Below are 22496 nucleotides of genomic sequence, written 5' to 3' on the forward strand. Positions count from 1 at the left end.
CCAGATTATTTGCCTTGAACTGGATGATATGGCAGTATAGACTCATATAATCCAGTTCAAAGCCGATAATGTGTATTATCTGATTTGGTAATCTGGATTATATGGCAGGGTAGAAGGGGCCTAAATTATCCTTTTGAGGAATCTCTTTCTCATAATCTCTTAGGATCTCACAATTTCCTACCAGAGGGAAATACATATGAGGATTTAGTTGAGATTTGGCCCCAAACTCTGGCTGTATTACTTGCTCTCCTGAGGCAATCAGTCTTTTTTGGAATTTTTTAAACATCAATTGACTCTTCTTGAAATATTGCTTGCACTGCATAGAGGGGTATATATTAATCTTTTGTTTCTGTGGGCCAGAGGGCTATCCTTGTGTAACTTGGGAATGCAAAAACTTGTCTTGGCAAAAAGAAATGTTGATACAGATGAGTTAGCTGTATTAGGGATATACGAAAGAGAGGAAAAACTTTTAGAATTGTGTAAATACTGTACTAGCCATAATAACCTTTTTTGATTAAAAAAAATTGCTATGTTTTCAAAACATGTCAACTCACATATTGGGACTTCCTTGTATGGGGATAGTGAAATTATTTTCTGTTTCTTTAAAAAAAAGAAAATATTTGTTTGAAGCTTTTCAACCAGTTAACTCTGCCTCCTGTAAAGACAATAACAGTATGAGTTATCCATTGTTGGTTGAGTTCACAGTGCTCTCTGGATGTAGGTGAACTACAACTCCTATTAATAAAAGGCCAGAGGTTGGGAACCACTGGTGTAAGTGGACACCCCAGTCACATACACACATACGCATTTTCACTTTTATTATGTGTATGCTGCTGCTCAGTCGTTTAGTCGTTTCCGACTCTTCGTGATCTCATGGACCAGTCCACGCCAGAGCTCCCTGTCGGCCGTCACCGCCCCCAGTTCCGTCAAGGTCACTTCAAAGATACTGTCCATCCATCTTGCCCTTGGTCGGCCTCTCATCCTTTTTCCTTCCATTTTCCCCAGCATCGTAATCTTTTCCAATCTTTCCTGTCTCCTCATGATGTGGCCAAAATACTTTGGCTCTAATATCCTTCCCTCCAGTGAGCAGCCGGGCATTATTTCCTGGAGGATGGACTGGTTGGATCTTCTTGCCATCCAAGGCACTCTCCGGATTTTCCTCCAGCACCAGAGTTCAAAAGCATCTATTTTCCTTCGCTCAGCCTTCCTTATGGTCCAGCTCTCACATCCATAGGTTACTATGGAGAATACCATTGCTTTGACTATGCGGACCTTCGTTGCCAGTGTGATGTCTCTGCTCTTCACTATTTTGTCAAGGTTGGCCATTGCTCTCCTCCCAAGAAGTAAACGTCTTCTGATTTCCTGGCTGCAGTCTGCATCTGCAGTGATCTTTACGCCTAGAAATATAAAGTCTGTCACTGCCTCCATGTTTTCTCCCTCTATTTGCCAGTTATCAATAGGTGTAATTGCCATGATCTTGGTTTTCTTGATGTTTAACTGCAGCCCGGCTTTTGCACTTTCTTCTTTCACCTTGGTGATAAGGCTCCTCAGCTCCTCCTCGCTTTCAGCCATCAGAGTGGTATCATCTGCATACCTAAGGTTGTTAATGTTTCCTCCAGCAATTTTAACTTCGGCCTTGGATTCCTCCGGCCTTGGATTCCGCATGTCGCATGATGTGTATAAATGAGAGGTAATTCCACTGAGACATATAGCGTGTCCGTATTAAGTTTTCTATTTTGTTCTCTCTTTTCATGAATTTTCTTGGAATGTGCTTCACCACACCTTGGACTTAAGGAAATGATTCCCGGATTATCATATCTTCACAACACACTGGGAAACTCTAGGGGACACACAATGGGCTTGTGTAAGAAATCCTGGGTTCCTTTTCCTGTGTTACCTGATATGATCTGGTTTATCTCTGGGAACACTTCCTCCTCTATGTCCATAGAAATAGCCAAGATCTTAAGCACTGTTTTGTTCTTCTGGGATGAGACCTATTGTATTAACTGGAGCTGAAATATTAAGACCCATTACAGCCCATTATCTCTCACCCACCACATTCCTTCCAGATCATGTCCCTCACCTGAGCAGACACACTCTTCAAAATAATGCAATGGCAGTTTGTTAAACAACAAAGACCAACCAGCAATGATGTAAGATGGAGCCCTGGACCAACTAGAGAGCGGATTGTATCAGGACCTTTTCTGAGCTGTCAAAATACAAGAAATATGCTCTGTATTCTCAACTTTGCTATGTCAGTTCTTTGGAGTGCTGTCTCCACTGACATCTCTCTACCTATGGAGAACAAAGCTTCTGATTTTGCCATCAACCTGTCTATGTCTCATCTGGTTTTCTAGGAAGCTAGACACATCAGGTTCTTGCAGAAGTTGAAATTCACATGACCAGGTTCATTGAATATCAGAAGAAAACCCAGTGAGAAGTGCTGCCTTGTTATGGGGAGACCAAAAGTTTGTCCCTTTGTGTTGCTTAACTGCCTCAGTGGTTAGAAAGCCCGACTCATGTGGCAAAATACCTGTGAAATACCTGTTGTCTGCTGAGGACAGCAAACTCTAAATAAAATAACTTTCTTCAACAAAGAATACAACTATTAATTATGTTCTCAAAGAAGAATCAAATTACCTGTCTGATTCCTTCAATGAGAACTAATTAGAGTGTAAATAGGGTTGTTGTATGTCTTTCGGGCTGTGTGGCCATGTTCCAGAAGTATTTTCTCCTGACGTTTCACCCACATCTATGGCGGGCATCCTCAGAGGCTGTGTGGCATGGATAAACTAGGAAAGGAAAAAATATATATCTGTGGAGAGTCCAGGCTGTGGCAAGAGTCCTTTGTCACTGGGAAGCCAGCATTAATGTTTCAGTTAATCACCCTAATTAATTACCCTAGAGTGTTAATGTTTATTAAAAGCTGTATTATATACTACACAAATATTATTGTTTGTTGTGGATTATTTGAGACAATCTACTAGCTTAAGTACTACATGAACTTCCCAAAATTAGGAAGAGATGTACCGCAAGCTGTATTAAAACAAAACTTTAATGTAAGCAAACGTAACTCAAATCTTTCTATTTACTTTAAGACGCAGAACAATGGCTTCAAACTACAGGAAAGGAGATTCCACCTGAACATAAGAAATAACTTCCGGTGAGAGTTGTTCAGCAGTGGAACTCTCTGCCCCAGAGTGTGGTGGAGGATCCTTCTTTGGAGGCTTTTAAACAGAAGCTGGATGGCCATCTGTTGGAGGTGCTTTGAATGTAATTTTCCTGCTACTTGCCAGGGGGTTGGATTGGATGGTACATGAGGTCTCTTCCAATTCTGTGATTCTATTATTCTATGTTTAATATTGCCTTATAAAGCAATTCTAATGCTAGAAACGACAATAAAAGCTTTACACCCTGAAACTGTGAAAAAAACTTTACAACATGCAATATAAATAAAGAATGAGGGTCACACAAGCAATAGCTATTTGATAAGTTTAAATTATAAATTGTGCTATAATTGAAGCAAACCAGATGTGAGAGAAATTGTCAGGGCACCTATCAAGAGAGATAACAGCCAAGGACACTCAAAATATTTATGGATTGGAGTCTTGGCTAGAAGTGGTTTGTTTAGACTTGTTTAAGACTAAATATTCACATGAGTACACACCAAAATCTGGTGGAAAGTTGAGTTATTATATCCACTTATTAGTTAATGTGTTGTGTGTGTACACACCTTTTTCCTTTTGGACTTGTTCTCTTCCTTGCCCCCTTCCTTTTTCAGTTTAATATTTTATTCTTCCATTTGGGTGCCTCTGCTTTCTAATATTCTTTAATAATTATTACAGTAGAGTCTCACTTATCCAACATAAACGGGCCGGCAGAACGTTGGATAAGCGAATATGTTGGATAATAAGGAGGGATTAAGAAAAAGCCTATTAAACATCAAATTAGGCTATGATTTTGCAAATTAAGCACCAAAACATCATGTTATACAACAAATCTAACAGAAAAAGTAGTTTAATATGCAGTAATGCTAAGTAGTAATTACTGTATTTACGAATTTAGCACCAAAATATCATGATGTATTGAAAACATTGACTACAAAAATACGTTTGATAATCCAAAATGTTGGATAAGTGAGTGTTGGATAAGTGAGACTCTACTGTAATTAATAATTAATTGGGTGGTTGTGGTTAAATAATGTTTTTTTTCTTTTTGTGTTGTTGAAGGCTTTTATGGCCGGAATCACTGGACTGCTGTGAGTTTTCCAGGCTATATAGCCATGTTCCAGAAGCATTCTCTCCTGATGCTTTGCCCACATCTATGGCAGGCATCCTCAGAGGTTGTGAGGTGTTGGAAACTAGGCAAGTGGGGTTTATAAAACTGTGGAATGTTCAGGGTGGGAGAAAGAACTCTTGTCTGTCTTAGGCAAGTGTGAATGTTGCAACTGGCCAGCTTGATTAGTATTGAATAGCCTGGCAGCTTCAAAGCCTGGCTGTTTCCTGCCTGGGGAAATCCTTTGATGGGAGGTGTTAACTGGTCCTGATTGTTTCTTGTCTGGAATTCCCCTGTCTTTTGAGTGTTGTTCTTTATTTACTGTCCTGATTTTGGAACTTTTAATACTGGTAGCCAGATTTTGGTTTCTTCTTATCTGCTTGTGGATTTCAATAGCTTATCTGTGTGGTCTGAACACTCCACAGATTTATAAACCCCACTTGCCTAGTTTGCAAGGTTGACAGAAGCTGGGGCTAACAGTGGGAGCTCCCCCAGCTCCCCGGATTCAAACCACCGACCTTTCGGTCAGCAAAATCAGCAGCTCAGGGGTTTAACCCGCTGCGCCATCAGGGGATCCCTTTCTAACCAGCGGGTTCCTGGTTAGAAAGTGTTATTTCCTGTTTAACTGTGTGGTACTTACTTTGAAAATAGCTGTTATACTCCAGAAACTCGTTTTTGTGGCTGCCACAAACTATGTTCGATTGGCTGAGACTCTATGGGATAGTCATTGAAAAACTATAAGCAAAATGTGCTGCAGGATGTCCCGCAAAAACAAAGTTTTTTCAATTCAATAAACTTTGTCCATATTTTTTGATAGAACCAATTAGGAAATGACATTTATAACCCAGGTACAAAAATTGTGTTACATCGTGTGATTTGGGCTAATGGCATTCTCTATCTTGACAATTTCTTGCACAATGGTGACAGGGAAAGCGAGCCAAAGATTCTGGTACTTTTCACCTTCATTCTAAGCAGACTGACATTTCCTCCCCTGTTTCTCAATCTATTGAAATAGAAGTATGGATTTCAAGGGGAAGTAACAGATAGATGTCAAGACCTTGCTACTTTCTTTGCTTTTTGCTTACTAAAGATTAGTTATACAACATAATTAATGTGGCCTTTTGAGCTCCTGGCCTTGGCATTTATGTAGCTAAATGAAACTAGATAAAACAAAATTGAGTCACCGGACATTTGTGCATTTTGCCAAGAGTCTTGCAGATTCTCCCATGACCTGTGAGACCCAATGGGACAACTATAAGACAGCTAATATTATGGTGCTGGGATGTCCTTAATGCTGTTGACTCTGGGTGAACACTGAACATCCTTGAAATCCATCATACTCAGCAGCATAGTGTTATTTTTCCATCTTATCTGAGCAGCAATGAATCTGCTGGCAAGGGTGTTATCAGTGGGACATGTAGAAAGTCCATGAAGGACACCAGGGAACAGTTGGAGTCAACAAAAAAGGTTCTTAAAATTGTTTGACTTTTGACTAAATTGCTTATCACTGAAGCAAGACATCAAATCAAACAATCTGTTTGTGGAATTTTCACTTGATATCATTTCGACAAGGCAAGATTTGGACATATGTCCCAAGCCAACCTGCTTTGGAAACCTAAAGAGGGAACATTTAGCTTATTCCTCTAGTTCTCACTGTGTAATTCAGAATGAATATAATTGCAATACAGCTGAGGGCAGGGGAGGAATAGATTCACATATTCATTTCTTCAGAACACAAGATGCCTTAACAGTGCACAACAGCTTTGAGTTTTCATTATTCCATTTTAAATATACATTCTAATTTTGGCATTCAATCCACAACTGGCTGGGAAATAAGCAGTTTAGCAGCTGGTCTTGCTAGGGTTTATGGAAACAACCAATTAGGATTTTCTCCTGTATACTGAAATGGACAAAGTTGTGCAGAAATTGTTTCTTTTTTCATTTGGCAAGCTTGAGAATATGATAATATCCAGGTGCTTGATGCATTGCTAAATCAGGACTTGATTTCAGATGTCACTGATTTTGTAAACTTCTGATAATACATAAAATATATCATTGTTCCCTTTACCACACTGGTAAAAGTTTGTGATTCCAGCACTCTCTCCCCAGGGATGGAGGCACAGAGCAGAGTCATCATGAGAAAGGTTGTTGAGATAATTTGTCATACTGTGTCACTCATGATTTCTTACAGCTTGCTGCAAATAGATGTCCTGAACAATCCATTTAGCCACTCATAATTAAAAAGGCTGCTTTGTTCCACATATTGAACAGGACTGGAAGTTGCTGTGGAATGACAGGATGTGTTTTGACGTATTAGCTAGTCTTTATTCTTCCCAATCACTGGAGGACTTCGTAGTGCCAGATCTTTTCTGTTGGGTGAGCACTGCAGGAGCATCGTTCACAGTCTGGAGTACCGAACCAAACGCTGGTCAATTTCTGAAACATTTCTGCAACCTGAATGAAATGAAGTTAAAAAACAAAGGACAACCAAATGTTTAAGATATAGGCATTAAGTTCTTACTATAAGTCGATGATCTCAGAAAAAAACATGTACTCATATTAATGAGAGAAATCTAACATTTCCCTGTGTTTTTCTAATAGGCTGCTCAGACAGTGAGTGCTCATGGATTTCTTCTCATAGGCTCATCGTTTTCTGGGTCAGAATTCCCTGAGACAACTATGAATATGTAACGCAGTGGTTCTCAACCTGTGGGTCCCCAGATGTTTTGGCCTTCGATTCCTAGAAATCCTAACAGCTGATAAACTAGCTGGGATTTCTGGGTTTTGTAGGCCAAAACACCTGCGGACTCACAGGTTGAGAACCACTGGTGTAACCACTGTGGTTGGGTAGCTATGTAGTATCCCCCAGCTCAGCCTCCCAAGTTACACTTATTAGGAAACAGCAACTGCTATCGATGGGGGTCTGTTTTCCTGTTGTTTGGGAAACACCTGACTAATATTCCTACCTTTTTCAATTAGTGATCTCTTCTAAAATAATTTGAAAATCCAGCTGTTAGCATGTTTGTAAGCAAGCTTGAAAATCATGAGTTACAACTCATTAGCTCCTGTATTGACTTACTTGGAAATCACATTTCTAAGTCAGAACAAAAAATACCAAAATTACTTTGGTGTAACAAGCAACAGTTTCCAGTTAATCACTTTTAAATGCTGCCTTTAAAAAACATTGTTAATGTGGGATTTGTGTATTGGTAGTGTTTAAATGAAATTTGTGTCTTGTCTGTATTGCATACTGGTTGCATCATCCAGAGTGTAACATAGTCTGGAAAGAGTTAATTACTAAGAAGCTGTGATGTCCTTGATGTGTGGCTGGAACCAGGGAGTGTGTGCATTGCTGATTGCATCAGATCAGTTCTCTTCTGATCTGTTCTGTTCTGAGTTGAGTCGAGTGCTGTCTTCTGAGAGTCAAGTCCTGTGTCCATTGTCTTCAAGTCTGTTTGTCTTAATTACTGCTTTCAGTAAAACTTGTATATAGTTTTACCATCGGCTCTGATGTCTCTTGGTTCTCCATTCCACTGACTCCATCCAACTGCTGCTGCGCTGCATAAATTACTCTGACAAACATTTCAATAAATATTTTCACATTATTGTACAAGTTCCTTAGCTCAGTGGTTCCCAACCTTTTTTTTGACCAGGGACCACTTGCCCAGGGCGCACTTTGACCAGGGAGTACTTGACTGGGGACCATTTTGACCGGGGACCACTCTCCAACATTAGTACCAAAAGTGTTATGAATCAGTTTTTAGTCAACTTTAGATTCGGTTTGGTTATTTGGGGTGCTGATTCAGAAAATTGCATTGTATAGACCACATCAGCTCTGGTTTCTGATACAGAACATATGCCATCCAGTAGTCGCCATCTGGCTGCCAACAGAAAACCAAATTTAATAATCTAGAGCTGATGGGGTATATCCTATGCAATTTTCTGAATCAGCCCCTCAAATAACCCCAGGAACAGGACTAAAAACAAAGCTTTGTGGAAAGGAGCGGAAATAAAATAAAATAAAGAGAAAGGAGTTTCACAGAACTAGATTTTCATTCTTGCAGCCCACTGCAGGGCAACGGCCCAGAGGTTGGGAACCACAGCCGTAGCTGTTTATCCCTATCACTTTAGACAGAACATAAATATCTTGTGGTAAGAGCTAAAATACAGAAATAAAAGGGGAATTAAGTGTGTTTACCAGCCAGGGCCATTGACAAGGAAAATTCATTTTTTAAAATCTTCAAAACTTGTATCAATCCTTCTTCACCCTGATCAAACAAAGAAAAAGATTGTCACTTAGAAGGCCGCCTAGGGCCCTTCCACACTGCCCTATATCTCTCTCTGTTTCTCACATTTCTTTCTCAGTAATCAGAGGCCTGTTAGACTGTGTCCATTCTCCTCCCCTCTCGTGGTGTGCACTTGCGACTTCAATTCCCAGAATCTCCTCTGGTGGTTTATTTTTTTAAATGCTGTGGTAAAAACATTTACAATTTCCCAAAAATCAGTGGATTAGTGAAACATTCTGAAACTTGTCGGGCTTGCAGTTGTAAGTGTAGCCTACCAGTGAAGCAAGTTTCCTGCTGGTAAGTCTAAAAACGATGATGAAACAAGTCTCTAACAGTTCCCCACTGATGCCAATAGAAAACCGCACCCCCCCCCTCCTGTTTTCAGGAATTTCCCAGTAAACGGGACCGGAGGCAGCCAAAGATGGGACAAAAAATAGCATGGTAGTCCCACAACCCACTAGCTAACTATGGACCTTGTCACATGGCCAGCAGCCAGCAGCAACGGTGCTCTTCTTAATGACAAGGCATGTTGCCTCATTACGTCTCACAGTCCCTCAGGTATCCTGCCACTATATTCACCTTATAAGCCAGACCCCAAATGGCAGGCCTTCCGATAAAGACACATTTTGCCCCAATGGCTAATGCTTTCAGTAAATCGCTTCCTGTTCGTATCCCACCGTCCAGGTAAACTTCCACTTTTCCTTGCACAGCTGCTATAACTTCAACTAGAGCATCAATCTGCAAGGAAACAAACAAGTTAAAGATTCTTCAAAATATAGAAATAGTGACACAAAGTGGGTGGAAACAAAGATACCTTGTGATGTTGTGTTTGCAGTTTCTGACCTTGAAGGGAAAAGTGTATTTCAGGACCTTGGAGGTGTAAGGGACCCCAAGGATCACCTGGTAGAAACCTCTGCTAAGCAGAAATACACAAATATAGTTCTCCTGAGAGACATCCATCAGATCTCTTTTAATAACTCCTAAATAAGGAGCATCTATTCATAATCTCAGTTATCTACTCCACTGTTCAACATAATGGCTGATTTTGATCTTCCCAAAGCCTAGAAACATTAGCATCTTTTTTCCCATTTTAGCTGTGCTGGTATCAAGTTTGTCTTTTAAAGATGAAGGTGCTGTGGGTGCTGTGGTTTTAATGTCTGTACATTTGCATATTTCAAATTGTATACTACTAATAATAATTATTATTGGTGATGGCGCAGTGTGTTAAAGCTCTGAGCTGCTGAACTTGAGGACCGAATGGTCCTAGGTTCAAATCCCGGGAGCAGAATGAGCGCCCGCTGTTAGCCCCTGCTCCTGCCAACGTAGCAGTTAGAAAACATGCAAATGTGAGTAGATCAATAGGTACCGCTCCGGCGGGAAGGTAAGGGCGGTCCATGCAGTCATGCTGGCCACATGACCTTGGAGGTGTCTACGGACAACGCCGGCTCTTCGGCTTAGAAATGGAGATGAGCACCAACCCCCAGAGTCAGTCACGACTGGACTTAATGTCAGGGGAAAACCTTTACCTTTACCTAATAATAATAATACTTTGTGGCATCCAACAAAATTTGCATCTTTGATGATTGATGGTGATCCACACTTTGAAGCAGCTAAAATATTAGATTACTGTATGTATAAAAAAAAACCTTCGATACTCCATTAAATGAAAATATTTCCCTTTGAATACTGTGAGTGGACCCTAATTAAACAAAATCATGTAAAATATCGATGATTTTTCTTACCATGATAAAGGAATCAATGGGAAGAATCCATGGGTTTGATCCATAAGCCAGCAATACATTCATCTAACAATAGCCACCTGCTTTCCATTCTGCAACAGATTGAGAAAGCTCCCAAAGGTTGTCTGGGGCCCCTTCTACACTGCCATATAAACCAGATTATCAATTATGTGAGTCTACACTGCCATATAATCTAGTTCAAAGCCGACAATCTGGATTTTATATGGCAGTGTAGAAGAGGCCTGGGTGTTTATGGTACAGGCTTTCTGTCCCTATCATGCTCTGGTTAGTGACCTCCATATTCTCCCATCACCTCCATATTCTGAGGTCATCTACCTCTGCAAGGAACTATAGGGAACCCCCCACCCCAAATACTTCAATGGTTACAGCACCAAGTGGAGAAATATTCATACTGAAGAATATTGGGGGAAAGAAGGTTATTAAAAGCAAATGGTAAAGTAGTGATCTAGTCTATCCCCTGCCAATGAAAATGATCTTGCTGGCCAACATTATATTTTATTTATATTCCGCTTTATCTCCCAGAGGGGACTCAGAGCAGATTACAGGTACATATATGGCAAACATTCAATGCAGTTATGCAACTGACAAAGACAGACAGTACATAAACACAGGCAAGGCTTCCTCTTTTTTCATTTCTGACATCTCTGAGGCTGTGCTCGACCCAGCCATGGGGAGGTGCTGTTGTTTCATTTTTCAATGCTGAGGAGCCTGTTGTCCATGGACACCTTTCTGATCAAACTGCTGGCATGTTTTTCATGGGTGCCTTTTACTTCCTCACCAAAGCGGTACCTATTTATCTACTCAGATTGCTGTTTTCGAACAGCTAGGTAGGCAGAAGCTAGGTTGATAGCAGGAACTCACCCCGCTCATGGATGAAGTGCCAACCTTACAGTCGGCAAGTTCAATTATACAAACTGTAGATGTTCCCTGTTTCCCAGTTAATTAGAAAGATGGAAGGCTGCATTTAGCAGGAGGACATAGCATCTCACACCTTTCCTTTATTTATATTCTATTTTTTTCTGCCAAAATCTGGGATTTGAGGTTGATTACCAAAATGAGTGAGTGTAATCTCGCCCAGTGACATTTTGTGAGTTTCCACAGCTGAGTAGGATTTGACACGAGAGTGTCCAATCGTCATCCAGTGCTCAAACCACTACACAAATTCTTTCCAACACAATGTAAATAAATAAAGCATAGAAAGAAATAAGTAATAAATTACTGTCTCTTTAAGGCAAGAAATCTCAGAACAAAAGGCAGGAAGGTGCCTTCCATTAATTTTGCGTTGTTTTACATTTCGATTTGGCAGATATATGTTTTCCTTCCTTTTCAACATCTGCTTTTAATTTTACTTCCTTCCAATCCTGTTTTTGCAACCATCCATCCACACACAAACAAACCAACCCCTACTGTAGATATGGAGATTTTTTTTTTACAGATGTTGGCATTATAAATAATCTCACCACTTACAGTTGCAGGTACCCCATCCAGTTGTCTTCCTCCATGGTTGGATACAATAATCCCTTGAACTCCATGTCTTACTGCCAGTTCTGCATCTTCCTTTGTCAGAATCCCCTTGATGATGAGAGGCAGGTGTGTCAGGCTCTTTAACCAAGCGATATCCTTCCAGCTAACAGAGGGGTCTATAGAGTCCCGGGGTAGACCATACTCTGAGTGATCATTTTCCTGGGAGACAGAAAAGCACTTCATTGCTGCTCAAACCCTTATTAGCACCGTTTTTCAGCATGTTCCTGTCTTACCATGCCTTGAAATACATAGTAAAATGGAAAAAGGAAAAGTATGGTATATAATATAGTTTAAAATAACTAATTTATAAGTTCTATATTTCTATAGTAATATCATCTTTTACATATCCAATCTTTAACAATTCGTATCCAACTTGTATAAGAAAGGGATTGTAGTGACATACCTACTTAAGTCTGAACTCGATTTAAATGGAGTTGTTGATAAACCATAACTCCGTCCCTGTTGTATATCTAACAACTAATGTAAATATATTTTCAGTATTTGTTCCAAAAAAGCAACATATATTCTAAATTAAGTATCCAATAGCTATATTGCTATGTAACTGGAATTGTATAACTCTTAACATAAATGTATAATATGGCAACACTTCACGTAAGTATTCCTATAAAACTGTTACAGTTTCAAGTTAAGGTAAGTGAAACCAAAAAAAACTTTACTAACGTCCTGATAATGTTCTCAAAGGCTGCTGGAGTTGTTATCCAACTGGGTTTGTACAGTTCTTAATATAAATATGTGTACTTTAAATATGTTAAAGCGCTGAGCTGCTGAACTTGCGGACCAAAAGGTCCCAGGTTCAAATCCTGGGAGCAGAATGAGCGCCCGCTCTTAGCCCCAGCTCCTGCCAACCTAGCAGTTCGAAAACATGCAAATGTGAGTAGATCAATAGGTACCGCTCCGGCGGGAAGGTAATGGCACTCCATGCAGTCATGCTGGCCACATGACCATGGAGGTGTCTATGGACAATGCTGGCTCTTTGGCTTAGAAATGGAGATGAGCACCAACCCCCTGAGTTGGTCACAACTGGACTTAACGTCAGGGGAAACGTTTACCTTTACCTTTATAGAACTTATAAATTAGTTACTTTAAACTATATTATATATCATACTTTTCCTTTTTCCGTTTTACTGTGGATTATAGACATCTGTGCGTTTAGTTGAAATATATATTCCCTATAAGGAATGTTTCTCTGTTACTGCTTGATTTCACTTTACATATATTTTTAGCATATTGGGCATATGTTGGGACTGCATTTTCAAATGGCCCATTCCTTCAGAAATTCTTAAAGAATAAGGTTTAAAAGATCAAGTCAGGGGGGTACTGTGGTTTTTGTTTTAAAATACATTTTAAGGTTTTTAACTGTTAATTTTATATGGCAGTGTGGACTCATATAATCCAGTTCAAAACATATGATGTGGATTATCTGATTTGATAACCTGCATTATAGGGCAGTGTACAAGAGACCTAAATTTCCTCCTTGGAGAAAGAGCTAAAGCTTGAGGTAGGGCAAGACTTTAAGGAACAAACAGTGAGAAATATTTCCAGATTGTAGAGCCAATAAAATGATCACAATCATTTTTATTCAGGGCCCTTCCAGACAGGGCCTATATGCCAGGATCGGATCCCAGGTTTTCTGTTTACTGTGCAGAGTCATATAACCCAGTGGGATCAGAACCTGGTATATAGGGCCTGTCTGGAAGGGCCCTCAGTTTCTTGTTGCCAAACTGCCAGGTCTGTTATCATGGGAGTTATAGTTTGGTGAGTCATCAGCACTCTTCGGCAATCCAATTCAATTCAAAGAAGATTTTATATGGCAGTTTAAAAGGAGCCTCAATGGTAAGCAGCGTTCTCATTAATGTTTAGGTTTGGAAACTGAAGGTAACAAATTTGCTTTGCTACATTAACAAACCAAGCCATAACTTTGCTTTTCTTGACTCTGCCTGCACTCTAGTGGACATTTATGGGAGTGCAGTAACATGCACACTTGCAGTTTTAAGTGGAGCTTTGCATAGATTTTGTCATTTAGATTTCAGATAGTTAACTTAAGTCTGGTGTGGGGAAATTTCAACCCTCCAGATGTTTTGGACTTCAACTTCCACAAATCCCAGCTGGCTTACCAGCTGTTAGAAATTGTGGACTACAATGGTTTACATGGTTCTTAGGAGAATGCCTTTTATAGCAAGTATTTTAAAAACTAAAATACATATATGCATCTTTGTGTCCCTTGGCCTTTTAAAAAAATATTTGGCTGTTAGAAGTTTACAGACCTCAAAGGCACCTTCAAAGTTCTTCAGTGTCATAGAAGATAAGAACTGCAAACTGTTTCGCATGTCTTCCCGCCTTTTGCCAGTGTATGGCAGATCAGCCGTGACTACCAGGGCCTGGAACCCCGAGGCTTCCATCCGCCGCACTAGCTGCTCAGAGAGATCTCTCCTCCGGTGGATGTAGAGCTGGAACCAGCGGAGACCAGCAGGGGTGGCAGCAGCAATTTCTTCCACAGAGCATGTGGAATAAGTGCTGGCAATGTAGCATGTATTCATGGCTGCACCTGCTTTAGAGACAATGGCAAGGGGTGGAAAAGAGGTCAGCTGTGTCATTGCCAGCTTGGATAGTGAGGGAGAGGAATTGTTAGAAGGCACATATGAGCAAGTTACAGAGGGGTTAAACCGACCCGCACCTCAAACTGCATTAATTCTACTGTATAGATGCACTCAGTTCCACCAAATCCACTGTATAGGCAGTCCTTGAGTTACAGACAAGATACGTTTTGTAGGTTCTTAATTTCAATTTGTATCCAAGTTGGAACAGTTACATTTTTCAAATGTAACTCCAGCTATATGTGTGTGTGTGTGTGTGTGTGTGTGTGTGTGTGTGTGTGAGGCCCCTGGTGGCACAGCGGTTTAAACCACTGAGCTTCTGAATTTGTTGACTGAAAGGTTGGCGGTTTGAATCCGGGGAGCAGAATGAGCATCCGCTGATAGCCCCTGTTTCTGACAATCTAGCAGTTCGAAAACATGCTAGGTACTGCTCCAGCAGGAAGGTAATGGCGCTCCGTGCAGCCATGCTGGCTACACGGCCTTGGAGGTGTCTATGGACAACGTCGGCTCTTCAGCTTAGAAATTGAGATGAGCACCAACCCTCAGAGTCGGACACGACTGGACTTAATTTCAGGGGAAAACCTTTATCATACACACACACACACACGGATAGCACAGGGAAGGGTTATCACCACTGTGGTGTTTGTTTTGCTGTCTGTATCCCTGTTCAGAAGATTTCACCTCATTTTCTGTCCCTGTGATAATTGCATTTTGAAAATTTTGGCTTGTGGCTTGTTGTGGTGATAAAGCTTCAGTGGAGACACCTTTTCTCTGTGATAATTCTTTCATGAGTGGATTTTCTTTCCTAAGGGTAGATTTCTTTCACTTCCTGATGTCTCACCCTCGTTCTTAACTATGAGTTGGATGTAAGTTGGATGTCTGTAACTTGGGGACTGCCTATGCTTTCATTGAAAGAAGTTGCCTGAAAACTGATTGAACTTATTGATGTGATGAAAGGGCTAGAACTCATTTATCAAGCAGATTTTCCCCAGGGGCAACTAAAGGAAGCCAGTGTGTGTGTGTGTGTGGGTAGGTGGGAGGGGGGTATATCTGTTTGTATGCATTTTCCCCTTTCAGCTTGAGAGATCAAGGGCAAACTTTGTAAGCAGTGATTTATTACAAGCAGAATACACATGACTTTACAAAGCACTGACTTTGAGTATAAAACATGCCCATTATGTTTGGGAACACATGAATAAAAATTATAAGCTCATCAATTATTAGCTTTTTATTGTTGTTATTGTTTCTAAATTCTAGAACTGACAAATGAAGCAGAGGAGGAAGGAGAATTCCAGAAAAGAACAACAGCTGCATACTAGAGAAGGACTCTGGATTCATGACCTAGAACAGGGGTCCCCAAACTAAGGCCCGGGGGCCACATGCAGCCCATTGAAGCCATTTATCCGGCCCCCGATGTGGCAGCGGCTCCCTCCTCCTCCACCGAGGATGGTATGCGCAGCCTTGTGCGCGCCTTCCAAAACTTTGCTTGTTTATACTGGTATTTTAATTATTATTTTATTAATTATTAATTATTAAGGTGTGTTTTGCTAGTGCTTTTGGTGCACAAAGGCAGAAGGGGGTTGGACTAAATGGCCCAAGGGGTCTCTTCCAACCCTCTTTGTTATTATTATTATTATTATTATTATTATTATTATTATTATTGAAACAAAGACAATATAACACAGCAAACGAGATATATATGCTGGATTTCGTATCACAAAATCACAAGTTGAACACTTCCCAAGCGTTTAGGACTGTGTGATGTATTGTATTATTATTATTAACAACAACATTGTGGCTGGGAGGCCATCTGTCGGGGGTGCTTTCCTAGTGATTTTGGTGCACAAAGGCAGAAGGGGGTTGGACTAAATGGCCCAAGGGGTCTCTTCCAACCCTCTTTATTATTATTATTATGATTACGATTATTATTAACATTAAGGCTGTATTTGTTCCCATTTTGTTTTTGTTTGTTTACTTCAAAATAAGATATGTGCAGTGTGCATGAGAATTTGTTCATAGTTTTTTTTAAACTATAGTCCGGCCCTCCAACGGTCTGAGGGACCGTGAACTGGCCCCCTGTTAAAAAAGTTTGGGGACCCCTGACCTAGAAGATGATGTCTGGACCCTCCCTGGAAACAACATGTGAAAGAGGCAGGATATTGTGTGATCTGGGGGTACTCCAGGGGCAAGGTTGGTGGTATCAAGGACTTAGAGGTTCAAGCCCTGAGTGTGTTTTCTCACTAGAAAAGGCTGAGAGGAATATGTGCATAGTCAGCCAGATGTGGTACCTGATGCATTTGACTTAGCAATTCTGTTCTTCACCAGTTCGATAGCCATTTTACACCCTGCACCTTCATTTCCTCAGGAATATGCCACAAAACTAAATCAGAGACCACTTGAAGTTTCCATTAATATTTAAGGTGTTTGTTTCACAGCAAAGAGCTTCTGGCCTACCTCTTGCTGTGCTCTGCTCTCCATCAGGGCAAAACAACTTATGGAAGCCAGTGGGGGCAATCCCTACTGGGAAGCTGATCTCAGTGCCAAGAATGGTGGTCTTTGTGTTCACAGCTGACACATCTCGCAGCAAACGTGGCCGTAAATAGATTCTGTGGAAAGAGATACAGATAGCTGCTACTGAAAAGGCCCAAAGGATCACTGAGGACATTTGTCTATTCCCGTACAGATTGCCTCTGTATGGGACTATCGTATACTTATTTAGTTTAGTTTAATCAATTGAAGGGATAAGCGTCCTCATCACATTTGCCATTAGAATCGCCATGGACGTGGGAGACTATCGCCCCATGCCCCGCATTGCCCGACTTTCCCCTAACCCAATCCCATATGGGAAAGCGTCTACTGCCCAGCTTCCCCCTATATTGCTGTGGTGCCATATGCCAGTTCCTCTTCAGTTTTGCAATGGAGCCCTGCCAGAAGTAGCTGTACATTATGGAATGGGAGCCCATGGCAAAACTGAAGAGGAGCCGGCGTAATGACCTGTCTGATGAGGTCAAAGGATGGAAACTCTGAACACTTCATACTGCCCACCTAGTCATTTCCCAACCTTTCTGGAATGATGGTTTCAGGTACACTCTGGAGAAATTGCATGTCCCAGACACAATGAGGGGAAAGGGGGTAAGGAGACTGAGGGCGCTTCCAGACAGGGCTTAAACCCGCACCGAAGAGGGTTTAAAAAACCAGTTTCGATGTTGGTTTAAGTTCCCACTGCTCTCCGAAAATCCAGGCTTTCTGGGCGGCAGGGGAGGGGGGTCTACATGCCATCCCAATAACAATCGGGTTGGCATACAGCCACGCCGAAGTCTCCCAAAATAACAGCTTAAAAGAAAGTTAAATTTTCCTTGCTGCCACTGTGTTCCTCCTCATGCCTTTCTGGTGCGAAGAAATGATGCACCAGAAGATGGAGGAGGGAGCAAGGAGGGAAACCCTTCTTTGTTCCAAATTAATTTGGTTTTACAGGAAGTGTTGTTTGGATGCCTTCAGTAAATCCAAGACAGTTTTCATTTTTAAGGCATGTCTGGATGGGCCCTGAGACAAGTGAATAGCTGCTGTGGGGGAAGTGAAGGCAGAGTTTGTATATGAAATGTTATTTTTTCATTTTTTCCTATACTTTAGTTGCAACTGAAGCCACTAAGCACAGAAGAGTACAGGTGATGAATAGGGAGAACTTGGAGCAAATGTAGAACATTGAGAAGGGACTATTTCCTGAGGATGCTCCAATTTTGCTTGCAACAACTCACTCTTTACACAGAACAACTTTGTTCCAGCCAAATGGAGAAAAGTTTGTGACAAGAACTTGTGATAATTAAACATAATAATAAAAGCACATGATATAAATAATTCCAAGGTGGTTATGTATGCTTATACATATTAATGTGACAATGCTTTCAAATTCCAGATTTTGGGTTTTTTCCTTCCAATGTCTATTCTAGAGACTTCTAGATGTCATTAAACATTATATTAGGGCGCAGCATGTGCACATCCATCCTACACACAAGGACAACGCATGTTCACATTACAACAATAGGTGCTACAATGGCAAATTATAGTAACATACAATAATACAACCCAAAAATTCATGTGGATGCTCTTGGGTATATCTACACTGACCCCTTTGGGTGGATCATGATTACCATGTATTTTATAAAGAAAAGGGGAAAGGGGAAATGCTTTATTAAAAAGCCTTCTACTCAAAATATGTGTAATATGTGCATAGTCATGAACATAGAAAAAAGGTTTGCTCTTTCCAAATATCAGTCCACCTTCTATAATTTTAAAATGTCATTTTTGTTTATTTACTTACCACACCAGTATATTAGGAAAGGGAAGATTAAGAATCTTCTTCTCTGTTGAATTTACCTACAGAAAGAGCTATGGTAGCGCAGTGGGTTAAACCCTGGTGCTGGCTGGACTGCTGACCTGAAGGTTGGGTTGCTGACCTGAAGGTCACCAGTTCGAATCTGCAAGACAGGGTGAGCCCCCATCTGTCAGCTCTAGTTTGCGTGGACATGAGAGAAGCCTCCAAGCAAGATGATGACACATCTGGGCGTCCCCTGGGCAATGTCTCTGTAGACAGCCAATTCTCTCACACCAGAAGCGACTTGCGGTATCTTCTCAAGTTGCTTCTGACACTATTAAAAAAGACCTACAGAAAAACGCTCTAGAACAGAAATATTGCACTTACCAGTGGAAAGCAGTGGAAAGTGGGGATTTCTTTCATTTAACCCGCCATACCCCTTATATATCTACTTTTTCAGATCTAATTTCTGTTCTGGTAGATGTCAGACCAGAGCCCCTGGTGGCGCAGCGGATTAAACTGCTGAACTTGCTGACCAAAAGGTTGGCGGTTCAAATCCGCGAAGCGGGGTGAGCTCCCGCTGTTAGTTCCAGCTTCTGCCAACCCAGCCGTTCAAAAACATGCAAATGTGAGTAGATCAATAGGTACTGCTTCAGCAGGAAGGTAACAGTGCTCCATGCAGTCATACCAGCCACATGATCTTGGAGGCGTCTACTGACAACGCCGGCTCTTCGGCTTAGAAATGGAGATGAGCACCAACCCCCCAGAGTTGGACACGACTAGACTTAATGTCAGGGGAAAACTTTTACCTTGAACCTAGATGTCAGATCAGCCATTCCCATTTGAGTGTGGTGAAGTCAATTGATCAGAAGACAGCTATTTTTATGTCTTAGGGTTTCACCAAGGTTCAACGAAGCCAATCTATACCTCTTCATAAATTTATTTCTAACAAGAATTCTAATCATTGGCACTGATTTTTCTTGTCTTCAATCCTACCTCTTGTATGCCATAAGATTGTTATCCCGGGTCCAACATTCATCTGCTCCACCGGCCACAAAATCCCAAACTGCCTTGGAAAGATGCTTTTTAGCATAAGCTTCAAAGTCTGACAAACACACCAGAGCCATTTCCAAGCAAAGGAGAGTCTGGGAAGAAGGTAATATAATCAATATCAACTGGAAACAAAAATCTTGAAGCAGTCTGATAGAGAAATGCGTTCACAACCAAGAATGGGTTTTTACAGGAAACTAAAGACAGCACAATATTTGAGGCTGAAAAGAACAACATCAAAAACATTTGGAGTTCATGTGGATTGTTTCAAAAATGTAAATTAATTTTGAAACATCCAACATTGTTAGGACCGAAATTCTTAAAAAACAAACAAAAAAGCACCCCACCAAAGCCCAAATCCTAAATACATCCTTTCATAATTTTCAAACTGCAATTTTTCATCTTCCTTCCCCTATGCCAGCCTTTTTGCCTTGGGGCTGCATTGTGGGGCGGCTGGGAAGGTGGGACATGGAGGGAAGAAGGGAGGCTGGGCACACACTGGGTAGCAAGGGCCTGGGTCTGGGAGAGGCCAGGTGAAGAGGAGGCAGAGCAGAGCCCAGGTCCTCCCAGCATAAGGACGGGGCTGCTCGCCCCATCCCTATGCAAGGAGGAAGGTGGGAGGTGCGACAACTACCCTGATCCTCCACCCCATCCTCCTCCCCCAATCCTCGGGCTATTATCTTGGCATTATGCTGGGAGGAGTGCAAGACTGGCAGCGGCTAACCGCATGCCTTCCTCAAGCCATCCTCCTTGCATAAGAATGGGGCCGCTTGCACCATCCTTATGCCAGGAGGGTGAGACACACCGTGGCTGAGAGCGCTTCAGAGGGCTCTCAGCTGTTATGTGCCTTCCTCTACCATTTTTTTGGCATAAGGATATGGCGGACCACTGTGTCCTTCTGCAAGAGGACAGGGAAAATGAGGAGGGCCTGAGGTAAGCACCCAGGCAGCTGCATCCAGCCCCTGGGCCTTAGTTTGCCCATGCCTGCTCTATGCTCATGTTTCTATCCCACTGCAAAGTAATTAGTTACTGTTACAATTCTAATTTATTTAAAAATAAACCCATACTTTTTTTTTTTTAAGTAACCGTCTTCGTACTTCTGCAGATTGTAAAGAAATTCCACCCGATTGCTACCTTCTCAAGTGGCAGTCTTGGGAAGCTTTTCAGATAGCTTCTCCAGCTTTTCAGATAGCTTCTCCAGCTTGAGGCTTTTCAGATAGCTTCTCCAGCCCTGTCTGCTCTGCCCCTTTTCCTCAATGTTCTCATGTTCTTGAATAGCTTTTGACATTACAGAGTCATAAAACTCACTTAATGTTTCTCTTATCATTTTTTTGACATTTCTTTACTATTGGAATCTTTAATTTTGTATAATAATCAAGCAATCAATCCAGAATTATAAGTGATTATGGCTGTGCGTATTTTTGGACACCTGATATTAACACAGTGGTTCTCAACCTGGGGTCTCCAGATGTTTTTGCCCTTCAACTCCCAGAAATCCTAACAGCTTGTAAACTGGCTGGGATTTCTGGGAATTATAGGCCAAAAACATCTGGGGATCCTAGGTTGAGAACCACTGTATTAACATGTTACACAAAAGCCCTTGATCTCTCCAAAAATTTAAATTTACTATTTTGTTCCATGGGCATAGTGACAAAATGATGCACCAGTAACCTTTAATTAGGATAAATAGATAACAGCTTCCATAAGAGGGATCCAGAAAGGAGAAGGATCCCCATTATTGTGTTCAGCTTTATCAACCTCTGTACCTCTGCACAAAATGTCACATGTAAATTTGCATAGAATAAAGCCTCCAATACAGCATTTTTTTCCTTAGGACTATAATGCTTGCCATTCTTGAGCCCCTTCACCTCGAGAACAGTTCTAAAGGCTCTGTAAATGCTTACTCATGGACAGAAGTTCACACAATCTAAATGCAGTGATGCCCTTTAAATCATTCAGCTGCCAATTAAATAATTTAACTGAGATATCTGATTTACTGTATGAATCAGATCACAGATGATAAATAATGATTATTTTAAATTAAACACCTTATCTATGTCCCCCTCCCCTCAAAAACACGAACTTACTCCTAGAGATGAAGACCAAGCAGCACCAGTTGCAACTCTTTGCTTCACCATGAATTTAAGTACAAATACATTGTTTACTCTTTGTCAGGAAAACTGCTCCTTGGTTTGGGTTGCTGTAGAGGGGAGACACTGTTATTAATTTAATCAGTCACTACAAAAGGTTAAACCTTAACTTTCCATTAAACTTTGTACTGTTTGTGCTGTCCTTCTGAATGTGTTGTGGTATAAAAACAGAACACTGGCTGAACTTGCTATCGCTCTGGAAGCTCAGGCAGCCAACATGACACTGAAAAATAATCTGAAGGGACTGTGGTAGTGATCTTGTAATTTATGAGGCAAAACAAGGGCAGGATCTTTAAGTGTCTTGCAGTAGGAAAGTGTAGTGGTTTGAGCACTGGATAGTAACAAGGTTCAAAATCCTTGTCAGCTATGGAAACCCACTGGGTGTCCTTGGGCAAGTTAGGTCTTTCAGGCTGGATCTACACTGCCATATGAAATTCAGATTATCTGCTTTGATGCCTCTACACTGACATAAAATGCATTTTCAGAATGCAGTTTAACTGCATTGAACTAGGGGCCCATCCAGA

At 41.1% G+C, this 22496-nt stretch overlaps 1 protein-coding gene across 1 annotated transcript; it reads right to left on the reverse strand.

Moving 5' to 3' along the window:
- Window positions 1-5981: 5981 nt before the first annotated feature.
- On the reverse strand, window positions 5982-22054 carry hao2 (hydroxyacid oxidase 2). The gene is made up of 8 exons (XM_008115272.3): window positions 21910-22054; window positions 19769-19917; window positions 16915-17066; window positions 14131-14414; window positions 11789-12004; window positions 9141-9299; window positions 8474-8543; window positions 5982-6729 (listed from the first exon to the last, which is right to left on the reverse strand). The coding sequence occupies exons 1-8, from the start codon at window positions 21958-21960 to the stop codon at window positions 6674-6676; spliced, it is 1137 nt and encodes a 378-aa protein (XP_008113479.1). The 5' UTR covers window positions 21961-22054; the 3' UTR covers window positions 5982-6673.
- Between the last annotated feature and the right edge of the window lie 442 nt (window positions 22055-22496).

Source organism: Anolis carolinensis, chromosome 2, assembly GCF_035594765.1.
Source record: "Anolis carolinensis isolate JA03-04 chromosome 2, rAnoCar3.1.pri, whole genome shotgun sequence".
NCBI lineage: Eukaryota > Metazoa > Chordata > Lepidosauria > Squamata > Dactyloidae > Anolis > Anolis carolinensis.

Coding starts and splice junctions, on each gene's coding strand:
- hao2 (XM_008115272.3), bottom strand. CDS start 21,960: ATGGTGAAGCAAAGAGTTGCAACTGGTGCTGCTTGGTCTTCATCTCTA. Junction 14,415..16,914: donor AGAGCAGAGCACAGCAAGAG/GTAGGCCAGAAG, acceptor TTGTCTCTAAAG/CAGGTGCAGCCATGAATACA. Junction 9,300..11,788: donor TGGATGGGGTACCTGCAACT/GTAAGTGGTGAG, acceptor GTTTCCTTGCAG/ATTGATGCTCTAGTTGAAGT.